Source organism: Cricetulus griseus, chromosome 4 (assembly GCF_003668045.3).
Source record: "Cricetulus griseus strain 17A/GY chromosome 4, alternate assembly CriGri-PICRH-1.0, whole genome shotgun sequence".
Taxonomy (NCBI): Eukaryota; Metazoa; Chordata; class Mammalia; order Rodentia; family Cricetidae; genus Cricetulus; species Cricetulus griseus.
The window spans coordinates 89,200,177-89,214,499 of NC_048597.1; the positions used below are offsets into that span (position 1 = coordinate 89,200,177).

At 45.7% G+C, this 14,323-nt stretch overlaps 1 protein-coding gene across 1 annotated transcript in view; it reads right to left on the reverse strand.

Moving 5' to 3' along the window:
* The window catches only part of Fbn3 (fibrillin 3), a 77,356-nt gene that overhangs the window by 11,275 nt on the left and 51,758 nt on the right, over window positions 1-14,323 (reverse strand). The window contains 13 exon segments of the mRNA XM_035444164.1: window positions 29-151; window positions 2,867-2,992; window positions 3,499-3,705; window positions 4,786-4,911; window positions 5,046-5,177; window positions 6,200-6,322; window positions 6,448-6,567; window positions 8,047-8,172; window positions 8,313-8,378; window positions 8,489-8,641; window positions 9,213-9,338; window positions 9,942-10,061; window positions 10,833-10,961. Coding sequence (XP_035300055.1) covers window positions 29-151; window positions 2,867-2,992; window positions 3,499-3,705; window positions 4,786-4,911; window positions 5,046-5,177; window positions 6,200-6,322; window positions 6,448-6,567; window positions 8,047-8,172; window positions 8,313-8,378; window positions 8,489-8,641; window positions 9,213-9,338; window positions 9,942-10,061; window positions 10,833-10,961 — 1,677 coding nt within the window.

The following is a 14,323-nucleotide window of genomic DNA, read 5'->3' on the forward strand; positions in this document are numbered from 1 at the left end:
AGAAGATGGAGGGAAGGAAGGACATCACCTTTGCAGGTTCTGAGATCTTCCTCCAGCAGGTAGCCCCGGGGGCAGGCGCACAGAAAGGTGCCCTCTGTGTTTTTGCAGAGGAAGGAACATGGCTTGGGGTCCTGGCTGCACTCGTCCACATCTAGGTGGGAGGGTGGGGTAGGAGAGGATCTCATAGACATGCCCAGGGCTTGTCTGGGGGCCTCACAGACTAGAACCCCTGCTTAGATTCTGATTATCTGAAATTGTGGAACTACCTAAGTCATTTAATTTTTACTATTAAACTTAATAAAGTTTACTTGTTTATTTTCATGAGACAAAGTCTCACTGGGTAGCCCAGGGTGGCCTGGAACTCACAGAGATCCACCTGCCTCTGCCTCCTCAGTGCTGGGATTAAAGGTGTGGGACACCATGCCGGTCCCTAAATTTTCTTTTCTATTTTTTTTACCCAGTCTCTAGCCCCCAAAATTTTAATGACTTTTACTTATTGTGTGTGTATATGAGGGGGGGCACACATATTTGGCAAGTGTGCACATAGAGGTCAGAGGACAACTTGCAGGAGTTAGCTCTCACCTCTATCATTTGGGTCCCAGGTTTTGAACTCAGGTAGGTAGGTTTGGTGGCAAGCATCTTTATGCACTAAGGCATCTCAGTGGCCCTGTTTTCTATTTTTATGCAGTGTTGGCAATCAAACCCAGTCTTTATGTTTGCACATGACAGGAAAGGGCTCCACACCCCACCCACACTTTTTCAATAAAAAGCCAAATAGTAAATAGGGCATATGTGGGCTCAACAATTGAATTTTTTTTTTCCGGGGGAAAAGTGTCTGTACTGAGCATTCAGACTACTTCATGTTTCCCAAATAGTGTACGTCACAACTGTTACACTGTATTAGACTAATACATTAATACTGAACTGACACAGTGCACTAGAGTCTATGTTACATTGCAATCAATAGAGATGAGAAATCATATAGAAATGATACTTTTATTTAAAATGAAAAAAATTTGTGTGTGTGTTTGCATGGATGTTTTGCCTGCATGTATGTATGTTTATACCTCCTGTGTGCCAGGTGCCTGGGAGGTCAGAAAACAGTGTTGGCTCTCCTTGGACTGAGTTACAGAGAGTGGAGAGCTGACATATGGGTGGTGCTGGGACCCAAACTCTACAAGAGCAGCTGGCGCTCTTAACTGCTAAGCTATCTCCCCAGTCTCTATTTTATTTTAGAAACAGGGTTTCAATATGTAGCAGAGGCTGGCCTAGAATTCACAAAGTAGGAAAGCTTGTAGCTCACTGCAAGCTTCCTGCCTCAGCCTTCCAGTGGGAAGGAGATAAGAGAACTAGGTGAGTGTAATTGGAATGTATATAAAATGTATATAAAATTGTATTTATTTAGAAATAGTTATATAACACACATCTGAAAATTTCTGAGAACAAATTTAAATAAAAAATACTTTTTAAAAGGAGTTGTGGGTATGGCTGAGCAGTAGAGTGTCTTTCTAGAAACTACCACTGAGAGGCTGAGGGCACGGCTTAGGGATGAGGTTCCTGCCAAGAACCCAGTGAGGGGTGGGAGGTGTGGCTCAGTGGTAGAGTCCCTGCCTAGAATGTGGGGGGCTCTGGGTTCCATTCTTACCATTACAAAAAGCAAAAATGAAACTACATATGAGGATATGTGTAGGTCATAGGAAAATACCACACCATTAACATTTGTTATTGTGTGTGTGTGTGTGTGTGTGTGTGTGCGTGTGTGTGTGTGTGTGTGTGTGTGTGTGTTTTGTATGTATACCATGTGAATGCAGAAGCCTGGAGGCCAGAAAAGGGCATTGGGCTCCCTGGAATTAAAGTTTAGTTGGGGAAGCCACCTAGTGTGGGTTCTGGAAACTGGACTCTGGCCCTCTGCAAGTTCTCTTAACCACTGAGCCATTTCTTCTTCATCCCCCAAAGACACCATTTTATAGCACAGGCTTAAGGACTCCCCAGTTTGGTATCTGATAGGGGAGTGAATATTGGAAAAATCCCCTTTGGCTCCGAGGGATGAATGAACGTTTACCATTTTGGGTGTGGTGGCTTGAATGAGAACATCCCCCATAGCCTCATGTGTTTGGACACTTGGTCCTTGGTGGTACTGTTTGGGGAGACTTAGGAGGTGAAACTTTAATGGAGAAATTATGTCACTAGCTGTGAGCTTTGAGAATTTAAAGACTTATGAAATTTCTGGTTTTCACTCTCTGCTTTGTGCTTATGATTCAAGATGTGACCTTTTAGCCTCCAGCACCTGCCACCATGCCTGCTGCTCACTGCCATGTCTCCCAGTCATGCCAGAGACCCTCATTCCTCTGAAGTGTAAGCCTAAATAAACTATTTCTTCTGCAAGTTGATGCATGGTGTTTTATTACAGCAACGGAAAAGCAAACTAATATGGTTTGTTGCACTGTTGTAATTACAACTAGCTAACACAATCTTCCCATCAGGAAAGTAGTCACTGAAGGTAAATAAACACACAGGCATGGATGGCTGTGTGCCAGTAAAACTTTACTTACAACTTGGCCCTCAGATTGGAGTTTGTAACCCATTATTTGGAGGAATACCTGGTACATAGTGTAACTGAAAAAAAATCTTAGGATGTATGAAATAACAGGAGGAACTAAGAGCAGGAAATGTGATTCAAACAGGAAAGCCAAAGAATCTTTGCTTCTGGTCTGTTTTTTGGGTTCCTTAGATGTGTGATCATTTTGTGCACAAAACCCAAGAGGTACAAAGTGGGTGGTCCCCATGGAAATGGGGGCTACAGGATTTTTGCAGAAGTATAGCTAGACCAAATGTACAGGGTGGGTGGGGGTAGGGCTTGGCTCACCCATGCAAGCAGTGGCTGTGGCATCTGGTGTATACCCAGCTTGGCAGTCACAGTGGAAGGAACCAATGCTATTGATGCACTCGCCATGGTGGCACAGGTCAGCAAACATGTGGCATTCATCCACATCTAGGGACAAGCAGGGCAGGGCAGACGTTGGCTGGCTGTCTTGTTCTCCTAAAGCACACCTTTTCTACCCACAATTTCTTTCTCCAGAGGCAAGTTCAGTCTTCCTTTCCTTTACTCTGACCACATGGATGCCACCCTCAGGTTATGGGTCAGTTCTGAGCCAGTAGGACTCACTGATAGAACCTCATTCCACTGATTGCACACACACACACACACACACACTCATACACAGATACACATACACACACATGCACACATTAAACACATGTACACAGATACACACACACACACACACTCATACACAGATACACATACACACACATGCACACATTAAACACATGTACACAGATACACACACACACACACTCATACACAGATACACATACACACACATGCACACATTAAACACATATACACAGATACACACACACACACACACTCATATGAAGTAGTCACGCCATTGTAGCACAGCCACATAACTTTAACATGACCTCAAGGACACTTACCTTGGCCCTCGGTGCTATAGCCCTTGCCATGGGGGCACAGCTCCCTGTAGGCAGAGGTGCCAGGCAAGGGACAGAGCTCACAATGGGGGCCCCAGCCCCGGCCGCCCCCGCAGCAGCACATGACTTTGGGCACAGCCTCACCACTGCTTGACCGATTCTGGCACGTGGCCTGTAGCACCTCAGAGAAACAGAGCCCCCGGCGTATATCTGCAGAGAATTGGTAGGAGGGTAGGCAGAAAAACTGCTTTGTTCAGGACCCCTTTCTCTGCAGTGCCTGGCAGCCAGGCCCATGTGTGTAGGGGGCATCTTCCTATTGGCACTGGACACTGTAAGACAACCTCAAATGAGGGTGAGGCAACACCCATTTGCCTCAATGGACTGGGGCAAATATACCCAAATATCAGTGTTAGCTTTGGGATAGGTTATGAAGGCTGGGTGGCCTCTGTGGAGGGCAGTGTCTTTGGCCACAGTGAAAAGGGACCATTAAGAGGCATCACGGAGGCAGGGGAACAGGGCAGGGAGAGTTGATGCTTGAGACAGAACCACAGGGACAGAGGAGAAAAATATCAGGGCTGGTGAGATGACTCACTTGCTGCCAACCCCGATGGCCTGAGTTTGATCCCTAGGACCCACAAGGTGGAAAGAAAGAACAAACCTCCACACAAGTACCACGGGACACTTGTGTACAATGGTCCCCACACCCTCAACACTAATAACAAAGTGTAATTAAATAGAATGAAAAATAACATCAGAGATAGGTGGGAAGTGAGGGTTAAATACAGATTGGAAATCTGGTGGTCTCTCCAAAAAGCCAGTTCAGGGTATCCCAACGGCTGAGATGGGGCTTGGGAACAAAGATGCTGAGTTGGCTTTGGGGTAAGCTATAGTGTTGGGGGTTGGGAATGGGGCATCTAGGAGGTGCATCCCATCTGGCCTGGAGCTAAGGGATGGACATTATCCATGGAGAGGAGAGAAGAGGATGTGGACAGGAAGGGCAGGTGCCTAACATAGAAGGTGCTCTTGAGGTCATCTGCTGGGTTCAGGGCTTAGGCTGTTGTGGGAAACCCAAGGGGAGCTCATTCTGGGGTGAGGCCTCTAGGGTTAGAGGAGTCATGGAAGTGGATGGGAAAGAGGAGGAAGCTCTTCTACAGAGTGTGTGCAGGTTCATGCATCTATATTGATAACTGTACAGCAATTCCCTTCATGCCTCTTCCGTGTTCCTGACCTTATCCCCACCACAGACCTCCCAAGTCTCTGTCCTCCTTACTTGTTCCTAGTTACACTCACCGTTGCACTCGGTGAGTGCAGGGCTGGGATGGAAACCCTCATCACAATTACACTGGAAGCTTCCCACTGTGTTGACGCAGTGGCCATGGGCACACAGGCTGGACTGGAGCTGGCATTCGTCCTCATCTGAGATGGGAGGGATGAAGCAGGCCAGAGGGGGGAAGCCAAGGCCCCCAAGCCAATTGCCCTTGAAAGGCCCCCCTTTGCTGTGAACTCTCCCCTCCACGTAGCTTCCCCTGTGCCCTGGAAGCACCACGTACCTGTGCATTCCTCCCCAGAGGGCTGGGGCTGCATACCAGGCGGGCAGATGCAGGCATAGGTGCCGATGAGGTTTTTGCACAGCATGCCTCGGATGTGGCAATCCTGAGACCCATCTGCACACTCGTCCACATCTTGAGATGAACAGGGATAGTGGGTAAGTCAAGGCCATGCCTTCCACAGCTTGGCTCCAGATGGGAGGAGCCTAGATCCCATCACCTAGCGGTCATGACGGGTCAAGGTGTACCCCAAAAGCTCATGTGTTACAAATTCAATTCCCAGTTTTCTGGTGGTGGTATTTAGAGCGGGGGTCTTTGGGAGGTGATAGGATTAGATGAGCTCATGAGGATGGGGCTCCCATGATGGTATCAGTGGTGTTATAAGAGCAAACCTGATTTAGCACCTTGATCTGTCTTGTTTTGTGATGCTTTGTGCCATGCTGTGATGCCACTTGGAAACCCTCCCCACTAGTAGTCAGGAGACTCCTGGACATTCTAGCTACCAGAACCATGAACCAAATATATTGTTATTTGTGTGTGTGTATGTGTGTGCTATATACAAACACACTCATAGGTGCGCATATCCATGCACATGCTCAGAGGGAGGAGAAGGCTGTCACACACCCTCTTCTGACACACCCTGCCTTATTTCCTCTAGATGGTCTTACTGAACCTAGCAGCCAGCAAGCCCCATGAATTCTTCTGTCTCTACAGAGCTGGGGTTAAAGGTCTTCATGTGGCCACACCCAGATTTTGAGGTGGGTGCTTAGTCTGAATTCAGGTCCTCAATGCTAGTACAGCAAGTGCTTTTAGTTATCTATCCATATTTCAGTTCTTTATCAATAACCCAGTCTATAGCAATCAGTTATAGCAAAAAGCTACTACTTCTCCAAAAAGCAAAACCACTTCTCCTCTAAAACCAAGCCCTACTTCATGCCCTAGTAGGCATGTCTGCTGTGTGAGCTTCCTTGCTGCTCACTTCTATCCTCTGGGGCTCAGTACCATTTAAAGACAGAAAACAGAAGTGCTGAGAACACATCTGGATCTGCTCAAAGTCAGGACCAGTTTTGGTGTAATGTTCCTACACAATGGGGCTCATAAGATCATTGGCGGGTAATCAGAGAGCCCTACCCATTGCCAGTCTGTGCAGACCCTACCTTGGCACATGGCACCATCCTTCCTCAGTGTGTAGCCAGCTGGGCAGGTGCATAAGTAGGAGCCCTCAGTGTTGTGGCAGCGGAAAGCACAGAGCAGTGGATTCAGGGTGCACTCATCAATGTCTGTGGAGGCCAGCAGAGGTTTCATCTGTGCAGGCTCTCTATGAGGGTACCCCTGGTGCCTCCTATGGATTAGCCCTAGAGAGTCCCTGTTAAATAGCTCTGATCCTGCTCAGGAAGCATCATACCTTCACAGGTCAGCATGGGGCCAAGCTCAAAGCCATCAGTGCCTGTGCATTTGAAACTTCCAATGACATTGGTGCAAATGCCTTCCCCACAGGGCTCTCCAATGGAGCATTCATTTGTGTCTGGTTGGAGGTAAGTGACGGGGACATCATCCCGTGAAGAGAGCTCCTTACCCTCAACACTGCTGTGTGTTTGCCTTTGACTGACAAAGGTTTGTCAGGTCAAGACTTGTGGCACCTCCAGGCTGTCTGTGGGTATATGTTCAAAGAATGAATAGTTAGAGTGAATGAAAGAATGAACAAGAGAGCATATGAATGAGCAAAGGATTTGGGGAACACGTGTGTGAATGAGTGAGTAAGAGAATGAATGAACAAGGGGGACAAATCAATTCATGAATGATGAAGAGAGCTGGTGAATGAATGAGTAAGGGAGTCAACCAATGATAAAATGAATTAATGAGTGAATGAATTAGTGAGTGTATGAGTGACTAAATGGGCAAGGGATGAATGAGAGAGTAAGAATAAACAAATTAGTTTATGAGCAAGTAGATGAACAAGTGAATGAATGAGTTATTGGGTGCACTGGAGAATGAATGAGGTAATGATTAGTAAGGGGAGAATATAGAGGGATGAATTAATGATTAGTTGGAAGAATAAATGAATGCACGAGAAACAAACAACTGAATGAGCAAGGGAATGAGTGAACAAGAGATGAATGAATGAATGAGCAAGGAGAAGGTAAGGGAAGAATGAACCAATGGAGTCTGAACGAGTGAGTGAACAAATGAATGAATGAGTAAGGGGGATGAGTGAATGATAAACAGAGGAACCAGTCAATGAATGAGTGGACTAATTGAAAATGAGAAGAAACGATCAAGTAAATGAGTGACCAAATGAATGAATAATTAAGCAGACAGGTGAATCAACTCCAATGCTAGTGAATGAATGAACAATAGTGAATAAGTGAATGAATGAATGCATGAAAAAGTGAAGGAGAGTAATGGAAAGGGAGGAGGTATGCTTAGCTTTCATGTTAACACACCTGGGGAGAGAGCCTTAGTGAGGTATTGTTTACATTGGGTTGGCCTGTGGGTGTGTCCAGGGAGATTGTTTTAATGAATTGATGTGGGAAGACCCCACCCACTGTGGACGGCTTCATTGCCCAGACATGGGGTCCTGAACTGTGCAAGAGCTGAGCACCAGAAATTAAGTGAGCAAGCATGCATTAATTTCTCCTTGCTCTTGACCTTGGATGCCATGTGACTAGTTGAAGCTCCTGCCTTGATTTCCCCACTATGATGGACTATACTTTTGAGGTGAAATAACCCCCCTCCCCCCTAAGTTGCTTTTCTTTTGTTTGAGACAAGGTTTCTTTGTGTAGCCCTGGCTGTCCTGAAACTCACTCTGTAGACCAAGTTGGCCTCACACTCAGAGATCTGCCCGCCTCTGCCTCCCGAGTGCTGGGATTAAAGGTGTGGGCTGTCACCACCACCATCCTGGCCCCTAAGTTGCTTTTTGTCAGGATATTTTATCACAGCAACAAGAACTAAAGGAGAACGAGGAAAATGACCGTGGTTGGGGAAGGGCTCCTTAGGTACGCACCAATGCAGGTGAAGCTGGCAAAGTCCAGGCTGTAGCCAAAGGGACATTTGCAATGGAAGGAGCCATCAGCGTTGACACAGAGGCCTTCAGTGCAGATGCCAGGGTTTTCTGCACACTCATTCATGTCTGCAGGGTTGAGACACAGTGCCTGTCCACCTGTCACTGAGTAGGCTCCAGGGCGACTTGTAGAATCTGAAGCTTGAGAATCCATGCATGCAGAGTTGAGACAGGAGGAAGGGGTCCTGGAACCCAGAAGAAGGCCTTACCTTTCCTGGAGTCATCTGGGCCTGGGATAGCCCCATGACTAAAGGGACAGAGCTCCTCAAAAGTAACTGGGAAGAAAATGGGATTAGAAAAGTCAGGCTCAGCACAACAGTCCCCACTACCTAAGACAGACGAGGGAAGAATGGAGGAGAGAGGAAGTGCAATGGGACAGACTCACCACTGTCCTTCTGAGGACACAGTTGACAGGGGTCACCCCAACCCTCTGCAGGGTTCTTGCTGCAGCAGCACTGGGTCTTTGTGGTGTTGAAAGCTTTGGGTGTTGAACATTTTCCCGCCTCAAACTGGGTGAAGCAAAAACTCTGGCGAGTGTCTGTGGAGAGGGAGGTGGGGATGTTAGTAAAGTGATTGACTGCCAGCAGCTGCACTTGACTGGCCTTCATCCCGACCTTAGCGAATGGGCCCCCTGGTCCTACTAGCACCCAATGAAAACATGCCATGCACCTGGCTGTAGCAAGCTGCTTGGGAATGAACCTGTGATGCACTCTGGGCCAATGAGAATGAGGTGGGAATCCTTTCCAGCAGTGTTTCAACGCCCCCCTCTCTCTCTCTCTCTCTCTCTCTGTGTGTGTGTGTGTGTGTGTGTGTGTGTGTGTGTGTTGCTGACAAACTTTCAATGTAGTCCTCGTGCCAGGAAGAATAGCCAAACTCCACCCATCACTTTTGAATCAGAGGTGTCTTCTTAGAGTGATAAAGATAATTGCAGAGAGCTGGAAGACCTGATATGGCAGACCCTCAGTCTCCAGCCTGTCAGCCTGAGTTCTTACAGGCAGGCTGGGGTATGACTCACCACTGGGCACTATGTTCCCTGAACAGTTGACACTGGCTAAACTGAACTGTAGGCTCTGCAGCAGGCATTTGTTTGTATCTCTCACAACACTCACCAACACAATAGTGTTCATTGTCAGAGAGGACAAAACCAGATGGGCAGAGGCACTGGAAGGTCCCAGGACTGTTGGTACAGGTGCCAAAAAAGCAGAGGCTGGGATCCTGCAAGCACTCATCAATATCTGCAGAGGCAGGGATTTGAGCTGAGATGGGGCAACATGCATCTCCAGCAAAGCAGGCAGGGTTTACCGCTCCAACATACATGTTGTAAACGTGGAAGCAGGGTGGGGAACCTGTGGTGTGACCACCGCTAGGTGGGCAGTGTGTGTGTGTGTGTGTGTGTGTGTGTGTGTGTGTGTGTGTTTGTGTGTGTGTGTGTATGTGTGCAGGTCTTTCTCAGGTGTCTTCAGAGTAGGGTCATGGTCATCTTCTACATGTATTTCTATGTTTTTAAAGTGTGTGTGTTTGTGTGTGTGCACATGTGGACATGGGAATGTACCTGTGAGTGCAGGTCTATACAATGAGACTAACCTGGTGAGCTAGGATCAAGTTAGACTAATTAGTCTAAAGTGTATGAAATGATTCTTGTGGGTGAGAATTCGATGGAGTCTCTGAAGTACAATGACACTCCAAACCAAGAATATTTTACATGGTTCACAAAGAACTCCCGGGGCCCTGAGAGAACAGCCTAAGCCAGGAGCCTTAGGACAGTTCTAATAAACATGGGGCTGTGTTTGGTGCTGTGCTGTGGGCATCTACACTCTCATAGGATGTTGGACACTCACCAATGCAATGGCCGCTCTGCACCCGGAAGCCAGGGGGGCAGATGCACTGGAAGGAGCCTTCCAAGTTCTGACAGGTGCCAGGCAGGCAGGTCCCTGGGAGGCTCAGACACTCATTGATATCTGTGGAGGAGCAAAAGGGGAATCCAATGCCAGAGAGGAGGCTGAGTGCTCCCTGAGGTATGGCCAACACCTGCAGGTTACGTGGGGGACAAGCCCTTCCACGGACAGTTTTGGGTCCAAGAGAAAAGCTGGGGCTCTGGAACACAGAGGCAGCAGAAGAAGGAAGGGTTATTTGTTCTTGATGGGTTTATGGACCTGGAGGGATGCAGGTAGCAAGATTTATGGGCCACTTGTAGGTCCCCCCAAGATTTCCATACCATTCATTCAGTACATCTGCCATTAGTTATTTCATAAATTTCCCATTTGCAAGACAGCCTCACCCTGAACTATAGTCAGCTCTTTTTTATACCTTAAAATAAATAAGATGGATGAGTAAGGAGCTCACGAAGTCCCACCCCCACCTTGAAGAGCTGTTGGCAACTGCTAGCTGCTGCAGGAGGGTGTCAATTTTCGTCCAGGATTTGACCCTGATAGGCTGCCTGAGCTCTAGTAGGTGACCCCACACCCACCCACATATAGGCAACAGTGAGTGGCTTCAGTGTGCTTAACAAAGAGCACATGGAGCTGGGAGGGCAAGTAGCGGTGGAATATGGGAGGAGGTGGAGGGTAGGGCGCTGGGGGTGGATTTGATCAAAACTCTTTGGCATGCATGAAATTCTCAATTTAAGAAGCGCATAGATGTAAACTGGAGCTATACTCAGTCAAAAGCAGCAACTGCGTGTATATGAGGAGCAGACTCACTGAGATGGGCACTGGTGCCGAGGGACTCACCCATGCAGTCCTTCCTGCCAGCTGTGAGCTCAAAGCCATCTTGGCAGAGGCAGTGGAAGGAACCGGCTGTGTTGAGGCACTGGCCAAACTGACACACTTGTCCCACCAAGATGGTGCATTCATCAATGTCTGCCGAGGGGATGGAAGGTCACCATGGGTCCCAAGGGGATCGAACCTCCCTTGTATTTCTGTACACAACTAAATTAACAGGCTTACTTTGATTTATTAAGGACTCATGAAGAGACTCTATAGCTTACCTTGTGAGGTAGGTGCCAATATTTTCTAATATACAACTATGCAATGCTATAAATTTATCACTAAGTACTCAACTGACTGCATCCCACACATTTAGATTTATGCCTTCACTCCTATTTAATTAAAATATCTTTTATCTTTAATTTATTATTTTATTTTTTGATTTATTATATTTATTTATTTTAAATTTAATTTACTAAATTTTATTTAATTAAAATATTTTTATTTTTTAAGGAATTTTTAATTTTTATTTATGTGTCTATGTATGAGCCTGCATGAGTTTATGTGAAACACATGTGTGTTGGTATTTATGGAGGCAAGAAGAGGGTATTGGATCCCCTAGCACTGGAGTTACAGATGGTTGAGTCACTATGCAGGAGCTGGGGACTGAACTCAGGTCTGAACTCAGAGGAACACATGCTCTTCACCTGTGACCCCTCGCATTCTCAGCCCCATGGCATGCATTTTTAAGCTCTGTGTTTTGGATTGCCTATGTCTTTATGATTATGTCTTCTCAGAGAGATGAACCTGCTCAACATACAGGCCATGTCTCAGTCTTCAAAACAGTTTTGAGCATGCTAGGCAAGTTCTCTTCAGCTCAGTGCCCCTCTGTCTCTGATAATATTTCTGTGGAAGAAACTATATAGTCTGATATTTGTGCTTGGAGGTAATATTGTTTCCAGATAAGGGAGATGGAGGCACAGAGGATTAAATGGCTTGTCTAGTGATGCAACCAGTTATATCTACCCCCATGCTTCAGGCTTGCATTAGTCACATTCTGCCTACATGATTTCATTCCACCAAAGCCATTTCCAACTTCTAGGCCCAAACTGCCTGCAATCCTCTCTTCTGCCCCTACCTTCTCTATCTACATCAGACATAGAACTAAAGAAGTGCAGATGCCCTGCTGTGGGATAGTCCTCTCAGTACACTATAAAGATTCGTCACTCAAATTGGTCTAATAAAATGATGATAGCCCAGTAGCTAGCCAGGTGGGGCCACTAAACTAAGGATGATGGGAAGGAGAAAGGCAGAGTCAGGAGATGCCAGCCAGATGCAGGGGGAACAGGGATGAACATGACATGCTAATAAAGGTACTGCCACATGGCAGAGAATAAATAAGGAATATGGGTCAACTTAACAAGTAAGAGCTAGTTAGTAATAAACCTGAGCTATTGACCGAGCATTTACAATTAGTATAAGCTTCAGAGTGGTTATTTGGGACCAGGTGGTCAGGACAGGAAATGCCCATCTACAATGCCCAGATCTCATTGCAAAAAATACCACCAATATGAAAAAAAAATCAAGCCATTATCTTTTCTCCAAAATGCACCAGTCCTGTAGAAATGTTTACCCATGATAATTAGACTAATCTCAGGACACAGAATTTAAGAGATCAATCATAAATTTCATCAAAGAATTCAGGGGTTTAGAAAAGACACAGAGAAACAGCCTCATGATTTAAGGAAAAAGAATGTAAGGAGCATAAACATGTGAGAATGAAGAAGAAAACACAAATATAAGGCTGATGGAGATGATGAAGATAACACAGGACTTGAGAATGGAATTCAATATGAAGACGGAAACACTGAAGAGAACTCAAGCTGAAATAAAGATGAAATTGAAAAACTCAATAACAACTAGAAAACTTAAAGAAAAGTCTTACATGTAAAATGAATCAAGCAGAAGGCAGAATATCAGGTCTCAAAGATAAAACAGAGGATCTACTCCACTCTTTGGCTATGCCCATGACATCATACTCCCCAGATACTTGCTCAACCATGTTCGCTGTGGTTCTGTGCATAATAAGCTAGGGAACTGAAATAACCTAAACGTCTTTCTTCTGATGAATAGATAATGAAAATATGGTACATACGCACAATGGGATACTATTCATATGTAAAGAAAGATGGAATCATGAACTTACAGGTAAAATGAATGGAACTAGAAAAGATCCTACTCAGTGAGGTAACCCAAACCCAGAAGCACAAACATTTCATGTTCTCTCTCATTGGAGACTCTTAGCTCCAAATCTTTAGATGTGGGTACATGTTCTGGAGTAACTGAAGAAAGCAGGAAAGTAAAAGGGACCAATGCTGGGGTAGGGGAAGCACTAGAAGAGAAGAATAGCAGGGTACAAGTGATCAGCTCAGGGAAACGGGGAAAAGGGGACTCCGATTAGGAAGGGGAGTGAAAAATACATAAGGAGGGTAAAATAACAGTAAAGATACCTGAGAAAATAATAAGAAATCATACTATTAACTACATATCTAAAAAATCACTATACTACAAGTTTGTGTATAAGCATACTTATATAGTTTAAATAAATAAAATTGATAATCATCCCTCCAAGAGCTCAAGACCACCTAACAAAAGTCCCAGGACCAGACACAAGAAAGCCTTCTTTTGAGTTGTTTCGAGGGATGTCCAAGAGACTCACAAACCATTTTAGGCCTTTGCTGTAGTCCTTTGTTGCCTCCCCTGCCAGAGGTAGAAGATAAGTCCCTATTGCTGAAGACACCATGCATTTCAGACGCAGGGCCCAGACAATCCTGAGCTGGAGCTTACTTCAATGACCCCTCTCTGAAGACTAACTTTCATGGGATCAGAAGGTGCCATGAAAGCTTCCAAAGGAGGAAGCAACCAACTGTCCTACCCAGCTATGATGCCTATAATCCACAACAATGGCCAGCATGCACGATAACCCTAGGGGTGCAGTAATGGCACACATAGCCTGGTGGTAACCAACGGTTCTATAATTGGACCTAAGACTCATTCAACAAGAGGGAAATCAGGTCTTGTATTGGAAACCTAGTCAATAATTCAGTTTCAGTGAAGTCATGAATCTTGGAGGAGAACCTGTAACCACAACTTTACTAAAACAGCACAATCCCCAATATTTGTCTTTATACTCACTCACAGATAAGCGTAGTCTTTACCCTTCATCAAGGAAACTTCTCAATGCACGACATAGAGACCATTACAGAACAATACAACCAATCTAAATGCAGAGTTGTGGACCCAATGGATACCTCTACAATACAACTCAGGGAACATTGCAGAATAGGAGGCATAAAGACTGTAAGATCCAGGGGATCAAGGGGTCAGGGAATTTGCTGTGATATTGTATTTCCTAGTAATGTCCAAAGCTATACCCATAAACTCTCATCAATATGACTGCGTAAACATGAACTGAACAAAGACAAGACTAACAGCCACGCTAAAGTGGACAGGGT